This window comes from Dipodomys ordii, unplaced genomic scaffold (genome assembly GCF_000151885.1).
Source record: "Dipodomys ordii isolate 6190 unplaced genomic scaffold, Dord_2.0 Scaffold405, whole genome shotgun sequence".
Lineage (NCBI taxonomy): Eukaryota > Metazoa > Chordata > Mammalia > Rodentia > Heteromyidae > Dipodomys > Dipodomys ordii.
The window spans coordinates 167298-193981 of NW_012267621.1; the positions used below are offsets into that span (position 1 = coordinate 167298).

General features: G+C 41.9%; 1 protein-coding gene across 1 annotated transcript; it reads right to left on the minus strand.

Annotated features, from left to right (window-relative positions):
- Window positions 1-5088: 5088 nt before the first annotated feature.
- Window positions 5089-7346, minus strand: Trmt12 (tRNA methyltransferase 12 homolog (S. cerevisiae)). Its single transcript, XM_013036751.1, has one exon. It carries the CDS (start codon window positions 7294-7296, stop codon window positions 5920-5922), a length of 1377 nt encoding a protein of 458 aa, XP_012892205.1. The 5' UTR covers window positions 7297-7346; the 3' UTR covers window positions 5089-5919.
- Window positions 7347-26684: the final 19338 nt, after the last annotated feature.

Sequence of the window (26684 nt, forward strand, 5' to 3'; positions counted from 1 at the left end):
GCAGGCGGCGGAGGCGGAGGCTGGGGCGGCGGCGGCGGCTCCCCGGGAGGTCTCCGGGCGTCGGTGTTTCCGGCTGGCTATGGTCTGGCTCCTCCTCCCTCCACCGCCTCCCCCGCCCGCGGAGCCACCATCTTGACCCCGCCTGCCTCGGCCTTGGCTGCGGTGGCGAGGCCCGGAGGCTGGGCCCGCGGTCGCGCGAGAACGGGAAGCCCGCGCCGCTGCTTGCGTCACAATCCGGCGCTTCTCAGGCCGTCGTCGCGCCGGGCGCACAGCCTCGGAGCGTTCCCATGGTTTCGGCCCGCCCCCGAGGCGCGCGCGGGAGACCCGGCGCTAACGCGGGGGCAAGCGTTCGCAGTTTGCTTAGCGCCCAGCGAGTGTCCCGACGTGCTTCCCCCCCCCCCGCCCCCCTGAGCGGACAGGCCGCGGAGGCCGCGCCGGAGCCGGGGCCGACGGTCCGGCGGTGTCACGGCCAGCCTGCGTGGACGGCGGCCGGACGTGGTGCTGGGCTACGTGCGGTGGGCGCCGCCAAGGTAAACCTCCCCTTCATCTCTGTGCACGCTTCCCTTCCAGCCTCCACCCCTGTGCCAGCAGGCAGAGCAGAGGGCCGGCACGGCCGCGGGGCCTCCCGCCCGTCCCATGCCTCCGCGTCTCTGAGGCCGGCGCACCTGGACAGTCTCTTCCTCTTCGGGGCCGGTGAGTCCATTCTTCTTGCGTGTCAGTCTTGTTGCTCCTTTTTCATTTCTTCAATAGGAAGCAGAAAGCCTGACTCCCCAGGGCTCCGCGTCCAGAGTGTCTCCTGCAGTCTCGTGTCTGTCCGCCTCCTGTTGGTGCGATCCTTTACCAGTACCCCTTGCATTGGGGGAGATCCTTAGCAGAATTACCCAACTCTTACAGGACATTTCTGTCAGGCGTGGTACTCCTTGTAGTCCTACTCCGTAAGTAGTGTAAAAACTGAACCCTTCACCCAGCGCCCTCTCTTCAGCCATGTTTGTTTAAAAAAAAAAACAACAAACAAAACTTCATTTCCCTCTCCCCATCTATCTAGGGCTTTTACTATATGCTAGGTACTGTGTCCAGGGTTTTACCTTTTAATGGAGTCTTTGCATTGGCCTATTCTGGGGGGTATTACACCTGTTTTACAAAGGAAATTAGAGTTTAGATAAACTGCAAGATCACAAAGGTAGTAAGTAGTGGGTTGCTAGTAAGCCCCAAACTGCCAAGAGTTAAACCTAAGATTTGAATCCAAAGTTGTAAGGTAAAAATTTGGCATCTTTGATTTCTTCTTTTACTTACAGCCACTTCTACACTGAATCATTTCTACTCTGTCTTCACAGTGTCTTTCTAATGCTATCATCACATCTTAGTTCAATTCCCTACTGTACTTTGGTTTATTGCAATGCCCTCATTGTGATTCACCTCAAATCTAATCTGTTTTCCTAAACTGTGTCTCTGGGGAATAACTTTGTACTTATGGCAAAATTCCCAAAGGAAAACAAACTTGGTAAAAGGTGAGAGAATTATGAAGACCTATGCAAATTATCTACTAATTGGGTAATTACAGAAATAAATAAGCTATTCAATTCATCTCTTACTCAGCCCTGAGTGGAATTTCAAGCTGAAAGAATGAAGCCATTATGGAAAAAAAGGTCCACAAGGACTAATTTCAAACAAGATTATGACAGAGGACACAGGAGGTGAATACCATTATATTGTGATTGTGCAAAATGGAAAATAAAGTAGTTCAATGGTTTTCCTCTATTTTTTATTTTTTTAAAAGTTAAATGCAAACATTAAATAAAAAGTTTTTTAAAACGAACAATTGCTTCAGTCCTCATCAATGTTGTATTGTTTCTAATCTTAATTTGGTGAACAGATATAAGAGTGTCTGTAGGCTCACTATAATACATAGCGATATACGAAAGATACCATGAGAACTAGATGGCCGCTGAGCAAGATGACAAAATTTATGAAGGCCTCCTTTTAAAGGGGTTCCTAACTCAGGCTAACTTCTGTCAGGGCCAAGATCTTTCAGGTGGTGATATAAGCATCCTTTCTTATATAGAACTTCAAGCAAGTCTCTATATTTATTGGGTCTGGCAGTACTACAGTTGGAGTTGATGGCCTTATGCTTGCTAGATAGACACTCTTATGGCTGAACCACGACCTTTTTTCACTCATTTCTCTTTTTTTGCTTTTTTTTTTTTTTTGTCATTGTTGGTCTTGAATCCAGGGTTTGCCTGCTGTCCTGAGCTTTTGTACACAAGGAACACTAACAGTCTACTACTTTGAGCTACACTCTGGCTTTCTGGTGGTTAGCTGGAGATAAGTCTCTTGGCCTTCCCTGCCTGGGCTGGCTTCAAACCAAGATCCTCAGATCTCAGTCTTCTGAGTAGCTAGGATTATAGACATGAGACACTGTTGCCTGGCTTGCAATGGTTATTTTTGAGATAAGGTCTCCCTTCCCAGGAATAAGAGCTACCTGTCATAGCTAGGATGACAGGTACATGTCAACACAAACTTGCAGACTTTTCTGCCCTGGTGGCCTGGGCCTGCATTCTTCCCAATATTATCTTCCCATGCAGCTGAAAGTTCCACAGAGGTCTTTGGTGTGTATACCTGGGCTTACCTTAAACCTTGGCTCTCTTTCAGCCTCCTAAGTAGCTAAGGATGACATGTGTGAGGCAGTTCTGCCCAGTAAGTCTTTTTAAAACTTTCTTCATTTATAAAGTGAAGGTGTAACTAAACTATATGGCAAGTATTTTAAAATAATACCTTTAATACTGTTGAAGTAACATAAAATGCTTAGGATTTTTTTTTTTTTTTTTGGTGGTCATGGGGCCTGAACTCTGGGTCCCGGCTCTGGGAATTCTTAAAAGATAGGCTTTCAGAACCCCAGGGATTCTTAAAAGACAGGCTTTCAGGACCCCAGGAATTCTTAAAAGATAGGCTTTCAGGGGCTGGGAAGTTGGCTCAGTGGTAGAGTGCTTGCCTCGCATGCATGAGGCACTGGGTTCAATTCCTCAGCACCACATAAGCAGAAAAAGCTGGAAGTAGTGCTGTGGCTCAAGTGGTATGGCACTAACACTGAGCTGAAGAGCTGAGGGACAACACCCAGGCCCAGAGTTCAGCCCCCATGACCACCCCCCCCAAAAAAAATAGGCTTTCAAAGAAATAGTTGCAATATACTGAATCCAATCTTTGCTTGTTTCTACATTGACTCAAATGCTGCACAATTTATGGTATATGTTTACATCAAGTCTATTAAGAGCTCTGTGTGTGTATGTGTACATTCATACCAATGCACCAACTTTGTACATAGAATACTTGTGTTCAAAAAAACTGAGCCTGTAATCTCAGATATAAGGGAGAGGAAAAGATAAAGATTGTGGTTTGAGAGTAGCCAGGACCAAAAAAGTGAAATTTTCTTTCAAAACATGCCTTGGGAGGCACAGGTAGGATGACTGAGGTCTGAGGCAAAATCACGAGACCCTATCTGCAACGTGAGGGGGGCTGGGAGTGGAGCTCAGGTGGGAAGGCCCTGAATCCAAACCCAATACCACTACCACCAAAAAACATTTTTAAAACATCATCTCTTCATTTATCTTCAACAATTCAAAAGGCTTTTAGTAGCTTTCAGTTTTTAGATGGCAGATGTATAAAACCTAGATTGAATTTTCTGTGGATACTCATCAAGTCACTGTTCACTAACAAAAATCTGATTTTTGGCTGTATTAATACAGAAATTTAATAAGAGGACAGTTTCTCAAGATTTCAGGTGAAACTACTCAGTTAAGCTTTATAAATCATGTCTCTGAACTTAAGCTTCCTTAGTGGGAGAGAAATGAGAAACAAGCACTGGAGTTACACACATACACACACAACAATGGCCTATGTATTTGAAGTGGCAAATGCAGGTGCAGGTGAGAAGAGTAGGGATTGGTAAACAAGGCATATACTCCAATAGTATGAGTACTGTAAGGATCAGCTAGAATTGTTTTTGAGGTGGTAATTAAGCAGAACTTAATATTAGGATATAAATGAAAAGTAAATGTTAATGTAGGCTGGTGATCAGACCTTTTCTGAGTACTAAGATACTGCCAAGAGAAGGAGTAGAGGTAACAAACTTTCTTGGCAGTACTAAGATTTGAACTCAGTCTTGTGCTTGTTAAGTGCTCTGTCACTTGAGCCATACCCCCCAACTTCCTTTTTCAAATAGCCATTTTCCACATAGAGCTTGCATTTTTCTCGGGGGCCTGCCTGCTCAGCACCTCATTTTTCCTACCTATGCCATGTGTTACCATACCCTGCTATTACCTTGTCACTTTTTGACAGTGTTCCTGTTGCTTTTTTTTTTTTTTTTTGTCAGTCGTGGGGCTTGAACTCTGGGCCTGGGCGCTGTCCCTCAGCTCTTCAGCTCAAGGCAAGAGCTCTACCACTTGAGCCACAGCGCCACTTCCGGCTTTTTTCTTTTTGTTTATGGGGTGCTGAGGAATCGAACCCAGGGCCTTCAGCTCAAGGCAAGAGCTCTACCACTTGAGCCACAGCGCCACTTCCGGTTTTCTGGTGGTTTATTGGAGATAGGAGTCTCACGGTCTTTCCTGCCCGGGCTGGCTTTGAACCGCGATCCTCAGATCTCAGCCTCCTGAGTAGCTAGGATTACAGGCGTGAGCCACCAGCGCCCAGCCTCCTGTTGCTTCTGTAGAGATTATTCCTCTGCTGTTTGGAAGTCATCCACTGTATTTGATACTGTGTCAACAGATGCTGGATATTGATGGTATTCTTTTCTGTCCTCATAGTATAACCTATAGTAACTTAGTAATCTATAGACACTATTTTGACACTGTTTCTGGTCTCTGTGAAATTTCGTGTGATCAAATGATTGAGTAATCTTGCAGGTAATTTTTCCTGGGGCCTGAACTCTGGGCCTGGGTGCTGTCCCTCAGCTCTTCAGCTTAAGGCTAGTACTCTATGACTTGAGCCAAGCACCTCTTCTGGCTTTTTCTGTTTATGGGGTGCTGAGGAATCGAACCCAGGGCCTCATGCATGCAAGGCAAGCACTCTACCACTGAGCCACCTTCCCAGCCCCCTTCAAGTGAATTTGACCAGCTGTATCTTACACCAACTCCTTGTCTACAACCTAGGTCAAAAAGGCAATCCTTAATCCTCAAATGTTGCTCTCTTGATTCATTTTCCCCATTTTGGCTCAAGTCCCCAGGTTGCCCTCCTTATCATTTTAGTTTGAATACAGTGATTTGTAAGCACACAAGTGAAAAGAAAGCATGTAGCTAAGCAAATGATTAGGGAAAACACAGGAAGGCATCCAGAGACATAGAAATAGGCAGGCTGCTTTCTACAGTAGGATCACATGAGAGCTAACATTTCCCAGCGAATTTACACATAGTGCCTTTTAGTCCTCATGACAACGCATACCTCTTCAACACACATCACTGCCTCCTCAGTTCCAAACTGTCCAAGGATGACTCGTTTTCTGAGCATTCAGACTTTTGATCCTATTTCTGTCTCCACCACTCTTATCACTAGCTACACTCTCAGCCCTGCTATATCTTCTTTTATGGTCCTTAATATTGTTCACCAGGGGGTTTCCAAAGAAATTCCTTATTTGGAAATAAGGAAGTCCACGACCAAATGAATAGCAAAACCGCATACCTAAGGCATTTAATTCACAGTTCATGATTGCACAAATGAGCTTCTTATGAGCCACACTAGTTTTCTCAAATACTTGCTCAGCGTGCCCAATTTCATTGATAATTTGATGTGATCTACAGCCTGCTAACAGGACACACCACCACCACCACCACCACTACCACCACCAGGAAATAAAAGGGGTGAGAACTTATCCTGAACAGAAGCATGAAGGGCCACTCACATGGATCCCTTGAGTTACTGGATGTACCTCCTCTAACCAACTACAGGACAGGGGCGGCATTCCAGATCCAGCACTATATGAGCCACATGTGGAGCGTAGGATTTCACTGGTTGGATGTGCAGGATTTGTGTTTTCCACAGTTTTCCATGCACCTGCTGAAGAAGACTGGCAATTCGGGTTTCTGCAGATTCTGCCCACTTCTGCCACTCTAGCTTAGTAGCTGATGATGTTATTTTTCTCATAGAATCCCTGGAATCTCTATTTTCCAATTCGTTGGTGATAATCTGCTGAGGATATGGCCTGTGTTCTTTCTCCATTTGGTTGCTTCCCTGTGTCTGAAGATTCTTTCCTGGGAAAGACTCCACGTTTTGGTGGATATGCAAAATGCCCCCAGTCTCCTGTCGGAGCATTTGGCAGGCTACCTGCCAGCCTTCCTCTGAACTGGGGATCAGCCCCAGGTTCACCCTGTCTGCAACGCTTGAAAGTTTTAGTTTCCGGTTATCCCCAACGTGTATTTGGCACCGATCTGCTACTCCATTGAGCTCCAGGTTATTTCTCAGCGCAGCTACAGCGTGGGGGTTCCACTCACAGGCATGGACGAAAGCAGCACCAGCGTGGACCAAGAAAGGCAATGTAAAATAACCGATCCCAGCGTAGAGATCCACCACCACTTCCCCAGCACAGGGCAGCGATGCCACCCGCAGCTTCTCGGTGATGTTTCCAAAGGAGAACATGCACTTAGTCACATCAAACTTATAACGGATACCATTATCCACGTGCTCTACCCAGCCGTGGTCACCTAGCAACAGTGTCACTGCTGGCGTTCGCGTGCCATCAGGTAACACCCGTCCTCGTTTGGCCAAACGCTGGACACCAAGGGCCGAGGCAACAACCTCCCAGAGTTCTGGTTCCAGACTTTCCCATGGCTTGGCTCGGAAACAGTCTCCATTCAGCAACAAGAGGTCACCATGCCGTTGCCAAGATCGGGGCAAATCGGCCTCTAACTCGGCTGACCATGTCATTCCCCGGCGCTCAGCCCAGCATCTCAACTCACGACACAGTCTCTGGGCAGGCGAACATCCCCAGGCCTTCTTGGAAGGGGCGGGATGCGGGAGCCGCGTGGGCACACAAGAGCTCCCCGGGCCCACGCGAGTCCTCAGCTCCTGCAGGTGCGGCTCGGGGAGGGTCTCCCCCAGCACCGGGATCGCCACGGCGCCGCCGGCCACGGTTGCCACACGGTGCCGGCGATCCAAGAGCTCGCACTGCTCCAGATATTCCCGGTATCGCTGGGCAAACCGACGTTCAGTCACGACGGCAAGAACAGCCGCCGAGCTCCCGCCTTCGCTCTCCATGGTGCCGGCGCGGCCGAGCGCTCCGAGGCCCGCGGGGAGGCCTCTCAGGGGCGGCATCTCTTCCGCCCTAAGTTCGCCACACCAGGAGAAAGACTTGTGCGCGCCGCCATCCCGGGGCCAGAAGTGATGTCAAACAAACAGGCCGGAACTGCATACGTGCGACGTGTCCCAGAATGCACTGGGCTGATGTTGCCATGGTGAAGCCAGCGCCTCCATCTTTGTTGTGGTCCGCCATTCCTTAGCGGGTAATTAATAATGAATTCCATAGGCTAAAAGAGAGCAAATTGATCGATGCTCTCTCGCAACCTCATGCCCTCTCTTTATTGCTTCTCATGAATTCTAAGAGAAAAATGAACTTGCAATGATCGGTTGACTATGAGAAAGCTTAAGTTTATGCTAATTTTTAGGGTTTGGTAAAATATTGTCATGTGCATTACAATGCTATGTCTCTTAAATTTTATTTTAAAAAAGTTTAAGAGCCAAAAAAACTTCTCTGGGATAATTTTGAAAAGAAAAAGAAATAATGGATTGATTTCATGCAATGCCTCTGCCAGGCTTCCAATTACTCTTCAGAATCCCAAGGCTTTTCTTATACTTCCCCTTTGTTCTCAGCCCTTCATTGAGAGAATTGTCTCCATAGCAATGGGCTTTTCTTGCTACTTAGTTTTAGGGGACCCATTCTGTCCTAGACTTGGTCTCCAGACATTCTCACAGTACCCTGAGTGGACTTTCTACCTTTATTTCACCAGTAACATATCATTTGATCTTTATTTTATGTCATCATGTCTGAAATAAACACCAAGATGGGGAGAATTTTTCCAATATATTGTCATATAAAGTGTTGAACTTTCACATTACAAAGCATATTATTTAAAATCAAATAGTCCATTGTTGCACATTGGCTTTAAATATACATGTTACAATACCTAGAGTTTGTGTCTTTGTAATATTTAAATTTATAAAAACTTATCTACACATAAGGTTCTCACCTAAGCATTGCACAGTCATATAAGCTCACAGGTAAGACAAGTCTGGGGGCTGAAGCTCAGTGTTAGAGTGTTTTGCCTAGCTTGCACAAGACCCTGGGCTCAACCCATAGCACCGTGTTCCCCTAAATCCTAAAAACTCCATAGACACTAACTTACATTCTTACAAAATGAATACCAGGAAGCTGGGGCTTGAGGTGTCAGGAGGGTGAGGTCAAAGGGAGGAGAGTAGACAAACGGAGGGATGAAGAGTAGGATAATTCAGTCTTAATAAATGTGTATGTGTAAAAATGGAACTAGGGAAATTGAGGGGATGGGTGAGGTTGGAGAGATGAGAGAATGGTAAAAGAGGTGACATTAAACAAAATACATTATACTTACAAACTGACATGTTGAATTGAAACCCTTTTGTATAACTACTTAAAGTCAATAAAATAAAAATCCTCTTTAGTTACTATAAGCTACAACTACAGATCTAGTTCAGAAATCAGAAACTGATACTAGGTACTAGTACAATGTGAGCACCAAACCTTCTCAACACATCTCCCCACCTTGTGCCTCAGTTTTCTGACTATTCTCACGGTCTTCTTCTATCTTCCAGCATGTCAGACAATCAGCATCTTCTTAGGAAGTCATCCTTCATTTCTGTCCCACTCTCAACCAGTAAAGTTCCTGTTTCTTCTTCTTCTCCTTCTCCTTCTCCTTCTTCGTCATCATCATCTTCTTCTTCTTCTTCCTCTTCCTCCTCCTCCTCCTCCTTCCTTCCTTCCTTCCTTCCTTCCTTCCTCCTCCTCTTCCTCCTACTCCTCCTCTTCCTCCTCCTCCTCCTCCTCCTCCCTCCCCATTCTCCCCCCCCCCCCCCCCCCCCCCCCCCCCCCCCCCCCCCCCCCCCCCTCCCCCTCTTCTGTCAGTCGTGGGGCTTAAACTCTGGGCCGGGACACTGCCCCTCAGCTCTTCAGCTCAAGGCTAGTGCTCTACCACTTGAACCACAGCACCACTTCCAGTTTTCTGGTGGTTAATTGGAGATAAGAGTCTCACAGACTTTCCTGCCTGGACTGGTTTTGAACTGCAGTCCTCTGCTCTCAGCCTCCTCAGTAGCTAGGATTACACTCCTGGCATACTTTTTAATTTTCTTATTTGATTTGTAGCTGCCTTCCCTCACTTGTGTAAATTTCAGAGGGCCTGGAGATAGATTTTATCTCTTGTTACTATATGTCCTTATTTTATTCATGAGGACTGGCCATTTACAGCTTGTCTTCATAAGATTTTTGTAGGAGAAATGCATGAATGAACAGATAAATAATGGAAGGAAAGAATATAGGAAAGAAAATCAGTTCATTGCCTTGAGTGTTTTAGTTCAAAGTGTTTTAGTTCCAAAATTACTGCCACTAGATGGCAGTAATAACCAGCACAAAGAAATCCAAGGACAGTATAAGTTGCAGATGGCTTGAGTGGTCAAGATTTCCAAGGATTCTGTCCTTCCCTACAGGCCTTTCTTCATTCCTCTCTGCTGCATATTCTTTACAGACACCAACAATCTAGGTAAGTCTTTGGGAGAAGGCGTGACCTTCTGCTGCCCACCCCCACCAGTGTGGGGGTGTGCTGTGTATTCAGGTACATGTGAGGTACAGGCAAGTAAAACTTCCTCCTCTTTGGGGGGGGGGAGGCTGGGAAGGGATGTGAAGGGTAAACAAAATAAAATTAAAAAAAACAACTTCCTCCTCTTGGCCACAAATAGCCCCAGTGGCTTCCCCACCACGTTTGCAAGGAGTACTGGATGGTTCACTTTCTGTAATACAACTTAATTTCTGACCTCAAACTTCCCTTCCTTGGAGCAGAAAATTAGCCTCATTCCTGGGGCCCTCCTCACAGAAGATTGGGCCCTCCAAATACCTGGGATTCTGCCATCATTTGGAGAGTATTGTAATAAGCAAAAAAAAAAATGTGGAGGGAAGGTCCTGATGACCACCATCATCTGCATCTGGGTAGCCTCCTGAGTGTCCCCCCTTCATTTTCTGTCTGCGTCTTTGCAGACAATCCCAGGCCCTAGGAATATGGGCCCTGCTGTCTTCTTCATTTAAGACCTAATGATCTTACTCTGCTCTCTTTTCCAAAAACTCAAAGTCCATTCCCAGGAAAATTTCCCTTTCTTTATTTTGTGTGTCCCCCACCCCACCTCAGCTTCTTGCCAAGACCTTTAGTGTATATCCAGGATTCTTTCCTTATTGAACTTTAGGATTAGGCTTTGGAAGAACAAATTCAGGAAGGTGGGTAGTTTACTTCTCCCTACTTCTCCTGAAGTGATGATAAATGAAAGATTATAAATGTGATTGGGGACAAAGGGATAAAGTAATTGAGAAAAACAGATGCACATAAATCGATAATTGAGCATGCAATCCAAAGCATATATCAAGTGCCTTTGTTAGCTCCTGCTCTATGAAACCCTTACGTGTGTCACTCTTCCAGGTATCCCTGTGAGTTGTTTTATTCTTGATCTACTGATGGTGAGTCTGAAGCCCAGAGAGATTCAATAACTTGTGTAAGATCATACAACTCAGTGTGGGTCTAAACCCAGCCTAGACAATCCTCTCATGGGGGCGGCTGTATATTGTGTTTTCAGAACAGGTTGTGGAGTCTTTTGATGGAGATCTTAGGCAAGTCTGGTTTCAGAGAAAGCTAGAACTTGGATTAATAATTATAATATATAATATATATGTTATATATAATATATTAATAATTGTGTCACTCTGGCATGTCACTTAAATGTAGATTTAAACCTTAATTTCTATATTAGTAAGTAAACAAGTAAGTCCCAAATTCCTCAGGAGAAAATTAGTAGTTGTAGGACTGAATAGCTTCAAGTTCTCTTCCTAGTCCAGAGGGACTTCAAAGCTTTTTAAAATTTCAATCACTGAAGCACATATACACACCCTCCACTGTAGAATAGACTGGGAGAGTATGTTTAAACAGCAGTTTCCTAATAACAAGATTAAGCAAATCTGTATCTAAATTTCTTAGGTTAGAATTGAACATCTATAACACCCTACCTATCTGCTTTTGCAACTAAAGGGCTTAAGGAAGGTTGATAAGGGGAGAGGGAAATAAATAAACTACTATTCTATTGAGCCCAGATACTGGTTTTGAGGTGGAGTCATGAAGAGACTACTTTGACTAGAGAAACTCTACTTTGAATCTGCTGTGATTTGGGTATGGCTTGTCCTGCAAAGTTGCGTGTGTTGAAGACTGCCCTTAAAGTGCAGATGGGACCTTTAAGAGGTAGGACCCAGAAAGAGGCCTTCAGAACAATTGAAGGTGAAGGCATGCTCTTGGAAGGGGTATGGAACCCTGGCCTCTCTCTGACTTCCTGTCTAGTGAAGTACTTTCTCCCACACATCTTCCACCACTCTGCCATGAGCTGAAGCAGCCAAAAGAGATCCTCACCCAACAGGGCCATGTTGTTTGGACTTCTAGCCTCCAAAACTATGGGCTAACTGAGCTTTTTAAAAAAATAATTAGATATTTCACTATAGTAATACAAAGACCATATTAGTCACTTGCAGAAGACAAATGTGCCAAATCCTGAGAGAACATCTTTTTGAATTGTGCATTCGATAAAAATTTATGTCTTAGCATGTGTCACCAAGACAAAGAGGCAATAGCCCATCTTAAGACACAAATGGTTAGGCAAAGCTCCCATTGTCTTAGATGTGGTGCTGGGCAGAAATCTGTTGCATAACTGGAGTAGCATAACCCCCATCCATGTGAGAGGAAATAGGGTCTTAACCTGAAAGCAGAGATTTGTCTTGTAATATTTTCTAGCAACTCTGTTGAGGATAGACAGAGGAACTCATCCCAAACAGTAAGGGGAGGAGGCAATGCAAGTATGGCTGAGTGGTCCCACTCTTCAATCTTTTATGAGAACAATTCTTATGGGAAAGAAAGAGGGCCATAAATTCCCTAAATTGACCTCAAGTTGCATGGTTGGGTGTCAAGGATGAGAGAATGCTGGAGCAGCAGAGCATTGAGCTGTTTTGATGGATTATTATTTCCTTGGGCAGCCTGAGGAAATCAGCAAAGGGGTGGCAAGGTAAATGACTGACTCAGGGCAAGGTAACTGCCTATAGAGAAACTCTATTTGGTGATGTCTTAATACAAAGTCTTCATATCTCTTCTGCTGTTAAAGAATAACTAAAGGACCACCAGGGCATGGTCAACAGCCTGCTGTGTCACTATCAAAGAGTTCTAGCTAAGGATGCCCACCTAAGAATCCTGGGCTCTATTATTGCAGGAGAATAAATGAACAAAACCTAAACCCCATGTTTTTGTGATAGCTTATGCTATTAATGAAACAATGAATATTCAGCTAAGAACTATACAAGTAAACAGTTTATTTTAATTAGCACCTCCCAAGTCCCTAGCTACTTAGCATATACAAAGTGATAGTCTCTCATCCTTAATACTTATGCAAATGAAAAAGCCCCAGAGGCATGCTAACACCCCACACTTTCCATGCTTTCCCTTAGAGTTAGGAGCCACTGGTGCAGGATGCTCTTGGGGGACTTTCTAACAGCCCTTCATAAGGAGCAGGCACAAAGCACAACAGTTTCCTGGGTTTCACCATGTTTTCCTCATGGGAAATTGGATATCTTCCCAGTTTTATTTTATTTTTACTTATTTGCCAGTCCTGGGTCTTGAACTCTGAGCCTGGGTGCTGTCCCTAAGCTTGTTTTGCTCAAGGCTAACACTCTACCACTTGGACCACAGCACCACTTCTGGCTTTTCCTGTGATTAATTAGAGATACAAGTCTCATGGACTTTCTTGCCCAGGCTGGCTTTTAATCACAATCCTCAGATGTCAGCCTTCTGAGTAGCTAGGATAAAAAGCATGAGCGACCAGTGCCTGGCATTTTATTGTTATTTCTTATATTAATAGGATCCTTTAGCCATAATCGATATTTCTTAGGTAATCACATCCTCAAATTTTTAGCTCTCTAAGTAATTCATTTATCATGCATGCTTCTCTACAATGTGTATGGCTATTTTTTTCTTTTTTGGTCAGTCCTGGGGCTTCAAGTCTGGGCTTGGGTGCTGTCCCTGTACTCTTCAGCTCAAGGTGAGCACTCTACCACTTGAGCCACAGCGGCACTTCCAGTTTTCTAGTGGTTTATTGGAGATAAGAGTCTCACGGGATTTAATTTTTTAAGTTCCAGGTATATTTTAGATATGAGACCCTTGTCTGTTGTATGGCTAGTGGGCTTTCATTTGATCTTGCGAGCTATGTCGTTTACCATGCAGAAGCTCTGCAATTTCATGCAATCCCATTTGTCCAACCTTTCTTTGATTTGTTGTGTTTCTGGGTCTCTATTAAGAAAATTTCAGCCTGTGCCAAGGAGACCTAGGGTTTCTCCTATTCTATCCTGTAATGTTTTCAGAGTGTCTGCTTTGACTCCGAGGTCTTTGATCCATTTGGAGTTGATTCAGGTGCAGGGTGATATATAAGGATCTAGCTTTAGTTTTCTACAAGTAGTTCACCAATTTTTCCAGCACCATTTACTGAAGAGGCTGTCTTTCTTCCATTCTATTTTTTTAGCTCCCTTATTGAAGATTAGATGGCTATAGGTCTGTAGGTTCATTTCTGGGTTTTCAATTCTATTCCATTCGTCCTGGATTCTGATCTTGTGCCAGTACCAAGCCGTTTTTATTACTATGTCTTTGTAGTAGAGTTTGAAATGTGGTATTGATATTCCTCCAGCACTGTTCTTTCTGTTAAGGATCATTTTTGCTATTCAGGGTCTTTTACTGGCCAATAAATAAGTGGGCTAAAAACTTAATGAGAAACTTCTCTGAAGAGAAAAGAAGGATGGCCAATAGACACATGAAGAAATGCTCAACCCCTCTAGCTAATAAAGAAATGCAAATCAAAACAACATTGAGATACCACCTCACCCCAGTTAAAATGGCTATAAGAACTCTAATAACAACAGATGCTGGAGGGGATGTGGACAGAAGGGAACCTTACTGCATTGTTGGTGGGAGTGTAAACTTGTTCAACCACTTTGGTAAGCAGTATGGAGGTTCCTCAAAAGACTCCACATAGAGCTCCCCTATGACCCAGCAATCCCGCTTTTGGGCATTTACCCAAATGTTCACAAACAAGACCACACTAAAGCTACCAGAATGACTATGTTTATTGCAGCATTATTTACTATAGCTAAGATATGGAACCAACCCAGATGCCCCTCAGTAGATGAATGGAGCAAGAAAATGTGGTATATATACACAATGGAATTCTATGCCTCCATCAGAAAGAATGACATTGCCCCATTTGTTAAGAAATGGAAAGGCTTGGAAAAAATTATATTAAGTGAAGTAAGCCAGGCCCAAAGAAACATAGGTCCCATGGTTTCCCTTATTTGCAACAAATAGTATATGTCTGAGTCAAGCAGAAAAGGTCAGATAAGTTGATGTTAGGGGAATGAACCCCAAGATAACTATTCAAATGTTTTCTTGTTTTTTTTCCTTTCATGAAATTGTTTCTAAGCTATTTATAAGATGATTTCTATGTTGCTTTGTATGTTCCTCCCCCATGGTATAACCCATGCTTTCACTGTATTTGATATTGGTATAATTTGTGGAGGGGAAGGGAAAAAACAAATCATTTAACTAGGGACCCATTGCAACAATGAGATGTACAAGTCGTTATGTTGAAAAACGAACTTTATAACTTTGGTGGGGGGTGGGAGAGGTTCGGGAGGGGGGAGGAGAGAGTATGAGAAGGGAGGGGAAGGGGAAACAAAGAGGAGGCAAAATGCTTGATAAGAAATGTACTTGTTTTCTTGCCCATGTAATTGTAACTCCTCTGTATGGTATTTTCACAATTAACCCCCCCCCAAAAAAAAGTCTCACGGACTTTCCTTCTCTGGCTGGCTTTGAACGGTAATCCTCAGAACTCAGCCTCCTGAGTAGCTAGGAAGCGTGAGCCACTGGTGCCCGGCTGATTTTATGTATTTTTCGAGGTTATCTTGGTAAATAAAATTCCATTAAAATTGTTAAACAAATATCTCATATATACATATATAGGTAGATGTACATAGATGTATGCACATGTATACATATTTTTGAGGTATTCTGAAAAATGTCCCATGGACTGATGGAGAAGGCTAAATCATGCTCCTTCTCTTTGGGTCCATCAAGAACCTTGGAACTGGACCTTGCTTGGAAAGAGGGTCTTTGCAGATGTAATTTGTTAAGATGAGTGAGGTATGAGTGGATTAAGAATGACACTAAATTTAATAACTTGGTCCCATGTGATAAGAGGACACACAAATATGCACACTGAAGTGAGAGTCAAACATGGAAGTGATGCAGCTGTAAGCCAAGGAACCCCAAGGGCTGCCAGAGCCACCAGAGCTGGGAGAAGTTGGGAAGGGTTTTCCCTAGTACTTTCAAAGAAAGCATAGCCCTGTTGATGTTTTTGTGAGGTCTTGTTAGTGACTCCCAGCCTATCAACCCAGCTTTTCAATCAAGATCTATTGTTTTCAGCTACCCAGTTTGTGGCAAGTTGCTGCTGCATTAAGAAAAGTGTATGTAGTACTCTCTAGAGTGTTTTCAACCTTAGGCCTTCATTCATTTGGCATTCAACCAACTGTGACTCTTTTGTACCTGTAGATTGAGGGTGGCACTGACCTAGGTATGAAGAACATTTGGATCCCATGTACAGTTTCCATGTCTTTAGCTGACAGCACATTAGGTAGACCAGGCTTTATGGATGTATATGGCCTCTGAACTGTACAGGGTCTGGAGCTTACAAGGATCTCACACTTGGTTTAAGACTCTGCTGTTGCTATCTTGAAAGCCTTTCATATAAATATATATATATATTTTATATATTTTTTAAACAAATGATCCCTCATTTTTTTTGCACTGGGTCTCATTAATTATGTAGGTGGTGCTAATTAGAATAATTATCCAATCAGTGATGGCATCAAGGGGGTTGAGAAGAGAACCCATAATTCAAGGGAATGTTTCACTAAGGCAGTGGAATAGGATGAATTCCTTAAAGTGGGAATTTGTCAAGAATCATTTGCTGAATGGTTTTTTTAGATCTAGAGAATAACATACATAAGCAAGCCTCTGTGTGGCAGAGAGTACAGATTGGCCAGCACTTGTGTATTTTGGTAGAGCTAGAACCTAAAGTGCCACTAGGGGGTGCTCAGAGAGAGTTGATAGATGTGGGTCAGGTTAGAAAGTTTTCTGAACAATGCGGGAGGCCTTGGACTTAATCTAGAAGGTGAAAGGGAACCAGGAGAGACACTGATCAACAGCTGATCACATCAGACCCCCCAACTCTAGATTCCTTCTGGATTCCTACTGGGCTCAAAGATCCAACTTTGTGCTCAAAGATCCAGGCCCCATCGAACCACCATACGTACATATGTCAAGACAGAATACAAAGGGAATAAGCATAAAAGGATCTTCCCATCTATTGCTCATTGAAATTTTTAAGACAAATAACAAAACATATTAAAAGTGTATTGGGCTGTATTGTTCTGAAATAGGACAATCTAGAAGGCCTCTCTGGTGATATGCCCTGAGCTTGGTCTCTCACATGACCGCAGAACCATCACCTTCAAAATAGGGCCCAGACAGCACAGGAGATTTCTCAGGAACAGTAAGCCTCCTGGCAAGCTGAATAATGGTTGCTCAAAGATGTCCATGCCTTAATTCCCAGCACCTTCAAATATGTTGCCTTATATAGTAAATAAATAAATGGGGATCTTTGTAGATGTGATTACATTTTTATTTTTGTTTTTGTTTTTTGACAGTCATGGGGTTTGAACTGAGCCTGGGTGCTGTTGCTTGAGCTTTTGTGCTTAAGGCTGGCACTCTACCATTCTAAGCCGCAGTGCCACTTCCTGTTTTCTGGTGGTTCATTGGAGATAGGAGTGTCATGGGTTTGCCTGCCTGGGCTGGCTTTGAACTGTGAGCCTCAGATCTCAGTCTCCTGAATAGCTAGGATTATAGGCCTGATCCACTGGCGCCCAGCAAGTGCAAATATTTTGAAGTGAGGCAGTATTTTGATTAAGTATTTTGAGGTGTGGGGTTATCTGGTGGACTCAGCTTTATCACAGGGCTTTTATGAGAGCAGGGCATGAGTATCAAAGGGACAAGTAGGAGAGGTAAGGAGAGAAGCAGGAGGTTGGGAAGGAGTGAGAAAGGGGTCCCCAGCTAAGGACTGTAGGTGGTTTCTAGACCTTGGGAGAGGAGTTTCTTGGGAAGCCAGCCCATAATCACCATGATTTCAAACTTCTTTCAGTACTACCACAAACCAACTTTTGCATTATTTTATGTCACTAAGTTTGTGGTGCTTTGTTACAGCAATAGGAAACTAAAACATTTGTCTGGATCTGTTATTGGGCTTTCTTGATCGTAACTAGTGCTCTACCACTTGAACTATACCTCTAGTCTGGCATTTTATTGGTTAATTGGAGATGGAGTCTCAAAGACTTTTCTTCATAGACTGGCTTTTAATTGTGATCCTCCAGGTCTTATCCTCCTAAGAAGCTATGATTACAAGTGTGAACCATAGCACCTGGCCTAGTTTACATTTTTTGAGGAAACTCTAGACTGATTTCCATAGTGTCTAGGCTAATTTGCATTCTCACTAACAGTGTATAAAGGTTTCTGTTTCCCTTGCATCCTTTCCATCATTTTTTATAAAGTCCATTCTGACTAGAATGAGATGGAATCCTCATATAGTTTTGATTTGCATTTCCCTGATGGCTAAAAATATTTAGATCTTTTAAATCTCAATGATGGATGTACGCACGTTCAAAAGATTTTTAGACCTTTGAGATAAAAATAGGAGAAACAGAAGTTGAGATGTACCTTAGTGACTTCATACAATTATTGTTAGATACTTATATAACCTATAATAAATAAAATTCTAGGTATGACTACACACAATCGGCACAAAAGAAAAAAACCGCCAAATATAGGGAGATATTTCCAGCTGCTTATTATACAATAATATTCTCTTTCTTATTGGCATAAATAAAGTCTGTCATAGAACAGGGTATGGCTTTATTATTTTTCATTAGCTATTGTTGTTAGGTATAATTATTGTCATTAGCTGTCATCTTTATTAAAGGCACATAGTAAGCCAGTGCTGCTAGCTCACATCTGTAATCCTAGCTATTCAGGAGGCTGAGATCTGAGGATCACAGTTCAAGGACAGCCCAGGTAGGGAAGTCCTTGAGACTCTTGGCTCCAATTGAATACCAAAAAAGCCAGAAGTAGAGCTGTGGCTCAAGTGATAGAGCACTAGCCTAGAGCAGAAAATCTCAGGGACAGTGCTCAGGTCGTGTGTTCAAGCCTAGAACTGGCACAAACAAAAATATTAATTAAAAGCACACAGTGAATTCCTATAGTAATACTGTTTGTGTATTAATCTATGTTAAAAATCTGGCCTTCCAAACCAGGTGCTTGTGGCCCATACCTGTAATCCTAGCTACTCAGGAGGCTGAGATCTGAGAATCACTGTTGGAAGCCAGACCTGGCAGGAAAGTCCATGAGACTCCTACCTCCAGTTAAAACAGTTTTCCAAGACAACTAGAAGTGGAGCTGTGTTAAGCTAGCCTTGAGCACAAAAGTTCAGGGAGAGCACAGTGCTCAGGACATGTGTTCAAACCCAGACCCTGTATTCAGGCCCCAGAACTGGCACAAAAAAATGTAGCTTTCAGAAATAAACAAATGAAAAAAGGTAAATAGATGGTTTTTCTTAAGTTATTTTTTTACACTGATTCTTGGATTCAAAGAGAAGACCATAAGGACCCAGGGGAAGGTAAGTCAGAATATGTAGAGCCACCTGGGAAGCTGATCTTAGGTTTGCATGCCAGTTTCAGGGAAAACTGTTAAAATCATAGAGCAGGTTGATAGATAAGGGATCTCCTAAAGACCATAAGCAACCAAAGTACTTATAATAAACTTTCTAACGTGCTCCAACAAGTGCCCTTTATTTATAGAGTAAGCTGAAAGGTCCTTGGCATTGTGTTTGAGGCTATTTTTGCTCTGAGCCTTATCTCTCTTACCCAACACCTGGCTCCTCCCCAAACTGCCTGGGCTTCAGATGTAGGAAGTGATCTCTGCACTGTGTCAAGACCTTTCCAGCTTCCACGTCATGCACCTGCTGCTTCCTCTGTGTAGGTAGCACATACAGCTTTCCTTTTGCTACCCTATAAAATCTACGCACAATGCCAGTCTCCTCTTAGATGCCTTCATCCCTGGTATCATTCTTCTCGCTGGCCCAACCCCAGCTCTAGCTCCAGTGAGAGTGTGTGCCTTCATGACCAGTGATCAGCTGACCTAGAACTTCCTATAACCCTTATCCTACTGCCAGTATTTGTTTATGGATCTGGCCTCTTGGCTGGATGTAAAGAGCTGCAGGGCTGTAACTTCACAGGGCTTCATTCTTTCCTTTTTAGACCCCTGCCCCTGGCAGATACCGACAACTTGAACCTGATATTTTGTCAGTTCTTCTTAGCTTCCCTTTACCTCTGAAAGTATGAAAAGTACAAACTCTGCAGTCAAACATTCATAACCTTAGAGACTGTGTACAACCACTATTATACTGTATGGATGATTTAAGAACTATCTGAAGTTAATATCCACATCTGAGATTTATGAACACTTGGGTGATTGAATCTTGCATAAGGCAGAACTGCAGTACAATTGTTTTATACTTGCTATATTTTACTGAAGTATAAAATTTGCATTCTATGTCTCAATTCCAATTTAAATTTGAGGAAATTTACTATTTTATACAGAAACACTGTATATGTATTTTTGTGTAACAACATATTATTTGTTATATGTTGGACTTACTTTAACTAAGGATAGGTTATAGTTAAAAATAGAACTGGAGCTAATATCTATCATTAGGTAATCTGAGGTAGGAACAAATTAGAATACTTTTTTGTACTGATAGTAAAATTAAAACCAGTGTTTGTTTCAACCAAGGTGGCATCTCTTTATTGTCTTCTATATCACTTCTTGAAAGAAAACTCCTTGAACTGCCCTCCTGTGCATTGAATAGGTCCTATATTTTTGGCACAAGTCACACAGTATTTCCCAGAGCAATGACTCTCAGGAAGAAAGCACTCCCATTTCAGCTGCTTGATAGGACTGGTAATGCTGCTGAACCGGGATGGAAGTCACTACATTTTCTGAAATCCACCCCCAGTTTCACCATCGGCTCACTGTCTCTGTGAGGTCTCATCATCTGAAACTGGGGAGCTGTGCTGATAGATCATGGCACAAAGCCTGTGCAGTTTCTTATAAGTGTTTATATGCCACTAGCAACTTATTATTTGATTTCCCCATGTTTATGATCCTTTCAGCACTTCATACTACTAGTCTGCAGTCCCTGTTTATATCTCCAAAGCAGGGTTTCTCTCTAGGATGATTCTTAAGACTCCTCACAAGGAAATCATTTGAAGCTCATGTTAAAGATCAAGTACCAGGCCCTGCTTCCAATTGCTGAATCAGAAACCTTCATATTAAAGGTGCCTCTCTCCCACGATGTTCTTTTTTATCCAGTCGAGGGGCCTGAACTCTGGGCCTGGGCGCTGCCTCTCAGCTCTTCAGCTCAAGGCTAGCGCTCTACCACTTGAGCCACAGCGCCACTTCTGGCTTTTTTTCTTTTTGCTTATGTGGTGCTGAGGAATCGAACCCAGGGCCTCAAGCTTGCAAGGCAAGCCCTCTACCACTGAGCCATCTTCCCAGCTCCTCTCCCACGATGTTCTAACCAGGTAGGCTTTTATTCTTTTTTTCCTCATGTTGAGAGGTTGAAGGCAGTCAGCTAGGATGGTAGGGAGATCATGATGCCACAGAGACCAGAGAACCTTCTTGCTTTCTCATATATCTGCATCCTCATGCTCTCAGATGAGGTGCTGTGTCTGAGTATTAAGCCATATTTCAGGCAGCAAGAAAGGATGAGGAGCAAGGAAGCAAGTTAAAAGACCCATGGCACTAAGTTTGCCACCTTTAATACTCCCTTGGAAATTCCACCTAGTGAACTATACTTGTCATGGGCAGGAGGTCAGTTACTGGCTTCCAATAGCAGCAAGGGAGACTGCAGAAGTAAGGTTAGCTAGTCACATTGAAATCTAAGCTAATAAGAAGAATATCAACAAGGAAGCAGGAAAAACTGATTTGTAATCATTAATAATGTCTGTTACACACATCTTTTAAATCCCTTTCTGAAATAAGTATGCCATCTGGTAATTCAATTTTGCTTTTTTATACAGTATATATAAAAGCATACAGTATACTTTTTATATCATGATACTGTTAGTTACCTTTTAGATACTTAAGTAATTTTTTCTTTTCTTTTTGCATCTTTTAATGTGGCTTTGTTTGAAAGTCACAGTATTTTAGAAGAGCTAAGTCTACAAGTTTATAATAACTATTAGTGGAAAGATTTGATCAGTACATGCTGAATGTATGTATTGAAATATCACACTGAATTGCAATAATATGTATAATTAGTACTGCAGTTTGAACTCAGGGCCTTGTGCTTACAGGCAGGCACTCTATATCTAAACCCAGTACCCATACCTTAAAAATATACATTTTCTAGAAGAAAATAGGTATTTGTAAGTTGACATATACAAAGATTTCTTAGAAAAATGCATTAATTATAAAATAAAAATCTTGATAAAGCAAACTTAAAATTTTTACTAATGGATAAATGAATGGACAAAAACACAGATTTCAAGAAAATATTTATACATATATACAAAGTTTTTTGACAAATAACCAGAAAAAAGCAAAAAAATAGTCATATAATAAGAAAGCAATATTTGTAAATGGACAGTTTGTACATTAAAATATACTTAAAATAATTTTTATAATACACATGCAAAATGAATTCATAATGAGACAGACACTACCCTCTGGAGTGGCTACAATTAAATTATACTGACAACCCCCAATTTTAGTAAGGATATAGAGCAATAGAAACACACATATTATTATGCAAATAATTAATGGTACAACTCTTCTAGAAAACTGTTGGGTGGTTTTTTATAGCTAGCTGTCTGGATATTTACCATATGACCCCACAGAATACTTTTATATTTGCTTAAGAGAAATGCACACATATGTTCACAAAAACTTAGCACAAAAATATATATTGTTGTTTTCTTTGTAACTGATGACCTATAGAAGCAGCCCAGATATCCATCAACAGGAGAATAGGTAAACAAGTTAATTCATATAGCATACTAGTCAACAATAAAAAGAACAAGTCACTGACACACACAACAACGTGGGCAAATATCAAAGAATGTTACAATGAGGGAACAAGACAAGAAATCATATGTACTGTGTGTGTGTGTATTATATTTAAGATTACAGTTACATGAAGTACTAGGACAGGGAAACAATCTATTACAATAGAAATCAGAATACTTAATTGCCTCGGGAAGATCAGGGGTTGAATACAAAGAAACACTTAGAGAATTTTCTGGGATAACAGAAAATATCCTTTATTTGATAGTGGTATGGGTAACTCAGATGACACACACCTTCATGAAATATCATTGAGCTTAATGCTGAAATACAGGGAAGTTCACTGTACACAAATCGTATCTGCTAACATACTCGGAGTCCTGACAATCCTTTTAAAACAGTAGACTACTTTGATAGCTAATGAATGATTTTCTGCCAGCCCTGTCTGCTGAGCTTTGTTGCAGGAAAAGTCAATGATTCAGTCCCTATGACCATTGCCAAGGACAAGCATTTTGTCATTCCAAACATCATAGAGGAAGGGTTGAAAATGGCATGAATGGTAGATTTCCCATCAAATGAGAGTGGTGAGACTCATATTGGTAGCTACATCATGATGCTAGTATTTTAGGCAAAAAGTATTGTGAAGGGCTTGATGAAAAGATGGCAATTGACAAGACTTTCTTTAGCGAATCATTGCTTTCCTTCTCACACACTGTCTTTAAATATTAATGAGTGTTTGACAGATGGCCAGCCCCCATCAGGTACAGGTGACTACTATCAAAGTCTGGGCCACATTGCCTGGTTATCTTCAGCATGTACTTTAAATTCTCAAATGCCAACTTTTCCATTTTGATGCTGGATACTTGTCAGACTATCAAAATGTTGACTGATTATAAAATGGAATTGGTAATATGGTACAAACCCATGATTACCTTATCTCCATTAGGCCTACGCCTCTTCCCTGATGGCTTCCACTCTGGAAACATGTCTTGAGTTTTCATTGTGCAAGCACCCTCATTCTCAGACTTAATGCCTGATAGTCAGACTCTATTTTATCTGTCCAGCCTTACTTCTTACTACTTTCCAATGCAGAAGCTTGGGGCAGAGGAAGAATCTTAAATCTGGGAGTCAAGATTGTTGAGAGTAATCTTGGAAGCATCATTTCATATGTGGACAAATCATTTTTCCTGTAACATAGAGTTTAGACTCAAAGCACTCAACTTCCTAAGCTTTAAATATCTCCACAGCTCCCAATATTTGTCTGCACATTCACTGCATTGCATCTTGGCTTTGTAATAAAAAGATTATTTACTCTTTCTGGCTTCTTTTCTAGTTATTCTAATCCTTTCTGTGTATATTAGTGGAAAATACCAAATATTGATCACTAATTTTATTTTTGTCCTCAGAGTATCTACCTTAACGCAATATACAAACAAAATCTTTTTGAGCCTTTACTATGTACATATGGGGAAATGCTGTGGGATGTTGTCAAGATTCAAAAACTATAACTGTTAACTTTAGCTAACATATTTTTCACTCTTAACTTAGCTTCAATAATACAATGCCCTCCCACAATAAAATTGTGAGTTCCATGAGAAAGTGAGTGACTAAATGTTAGCTCAGAATTTCTTGTATATTTTGATAAAAATTGGAAATTTACCCTTTTCCCCCAAGGTTCTCCTATTCCTTCTGTACAGGAAAAGCAATGTTCTCTTTCTATACACTTTCAGCTTTCCAAATACATTCAACACCAAGGAATTCAATTTCCCTAATGAACATGAACCGAAGTTGTTACATTTTAATTAAATTATGATTTTGTATGGCTAGAGTTAAGCTCAGATCCCACAAGACTGTTGTTCACATGGCAATTGCTAGTCAAGGTTTTTAGTATTTCTGACCAAATGGCTCTAAAGTTCAATGATGTATTCGAATGCAGGAAAGCATTTTTCTTACATTTACCCTTTTAACATAAAGCACATTAAAAAGAATACAGCTGAGTGGCCAGATGAAGAAGTTCAGAGGTCAAAGTATGTGGGAAGGGATACAAACCTTCCATGACCTCTAAGAAGTGCCACCTTCCAGAGATATTTATAAAGCCTTCTCACATAGGCATGATCAATTTTATTAACCTACTAGCCCCTCTCCACTTCTTAGAGGATGTGGAGTTGGGATGAAAGTTCCAAATGACTAATTATGGCCTAGTCTTCCTGGTGACTATCTTCTAGCCAGCAGTCCACCAAGAGCCAAGCCATTAGAAGAAAAGATATTCTCCCTTACCCAGGAAATTCCAAGAAATTAGTAACTAGGTATTATGAACCAAGATGAAAGACCATATCTTAGAACAAAAGATATTCCTAAAGCCCTTATTGCTCAGCAAATTAGAAGAGTTTTTGGAGTTCTATGCCAGGAGCTAGGTAGGGGCAGAGACCAACTATGTATTTCTCATAATGTAATGTCAGTTGCATTTGATCTCCATTCCCTTTCTGCCTTAATGCTACCACATGATAATTCCTTATTCCTTCTTGTCTTCCCTTTCCAGTCTGTAGTCCTATTCTCTGCCTCTATGCACTTTGTCACCTGCTTGCCTGGGAAGCTGGTTGGTGGACTTTGTGGGGCCATTACCCATTCCTTGATTACAGAAGGGTCCATAATAGTCATCATGCTAATCCTCCTTATCAAGTGGTTATGGAGGGCAAATGAGACCATATCTCTTGGCCTCTTGTCTGGGCCACACAACCCTTCCACAATGAGCCTTTCTCGAAAAACATACGTATAATTTAGACTTTGTCTATAATTTCAGGGTGGTGGGCCCAGAATTCCTCCATGGAGCCATTAAACATCTTGAGACTTAGATCTCAGTTTATAAGCCTGCTATACGTGAAAACACTCTAGAAATCATAAATACTAACTTTGATGAAGCTTATTACTAATATTATTTCCTCGAAGACAAATGAATACAAAAAAATCTTTTTACATTCTCCTTGGGGATTTAGAAAGGATTTGAGACTCAAAAGTTTACTTTGTAGGGAAATATCACCTAGAAGTCTTTTCAGATATTGAAATATGTACAATGTTGTTTGTTCAAAAGGAACCAGTAGTCTGATTGCTTTATTGTGGGCTCAATTTTAGACTATGGGATAGCTTAGAAATGCAATATATTGTATGCCTGCTTAATTATAACATACATACATTACATATAATTATAGCCCCACTATCTTCATGTTATTATTTCCGTTTATGTAATCTTTTTTTTCCAGCACACATTTTTTGGTCACATGTATTTCTATAGAAAACAATGAAAGAAGTGGAGAAACTTTCAAAAAATCCTCTATTTCCTGGGAATTTGGGGTTTTCTTATCTTGCTTTTAAACTGAATACTATGGATTAGTTCGTATATGTCCTCCAAAGGCCCAGTTAAAAAAAAATAACACCAAAAAAGGTCTCTAGGGTAATGCTATTGGAAGGTAGTGGAACCTTCAAAGGGAATTATGAGAGCCAACTCTTTTCTTCTCTTTTGCTCACAGCCACAAGGCCATGAGCAAATGTAATGCCACAGGTTCCCACTGCAACAAGTCCAACCAATCATGTGATAGAAGTTCAAACTGTGAGCCAGAACAAAACTTTTCTTTTTAGATGTTGATTGTTTCAGGCATTTGTTATAGTAACAGAAATCTGACTAACTCACAATCCTTGAAGAGAAGCCATTAATTCAATATGTTCTTAAGCTGGGCAACAGTGGCTCATGCCTGTAATCCTAGCTACTCAGGAGGCTGAGATCTGAGGATCGTGGTTCAAAGCCAGCCCGGGCAGGAAAGTCCATAAGACTCTTATCTCCAAAAAAACTTTAGGAAACCGGAAGTGGTGCTGTGGCTCAAGTGGTAGAGCGCTCGCCTTGAGCTGAAGAGCTCAGGGACAGCGCTCAAGCCCAGAGTTCAAGCCCCAGGACCGACCAAAAAAAAAATGATCTTGATAACTGATTCACAGATAAGAGGAATGAAAAATTCAAAGTCCTTACTCTTAAGGAACTTAGAGAAAAATAGGAACTTATTAAGGACTTGTTGATTTATAATGTTCTGATCTTTGAGTTCCATATACCTTTCACTTTTATATGTCACACTTTCTTAGCATCAAATAGATACCCAAATGGCAATGAATTCAAAGGCTGTT

Bases quoted from the DNA above. Each gene is read 5' to 3' on its own strand.
- Trmt12 (XM_013036751.1), bottom strand. From the start codon at position 7,296: ATGCCGCCCCTGAGAGGCCTCCCCGCGGGCCTCGGAGCGCTCGGCCGC.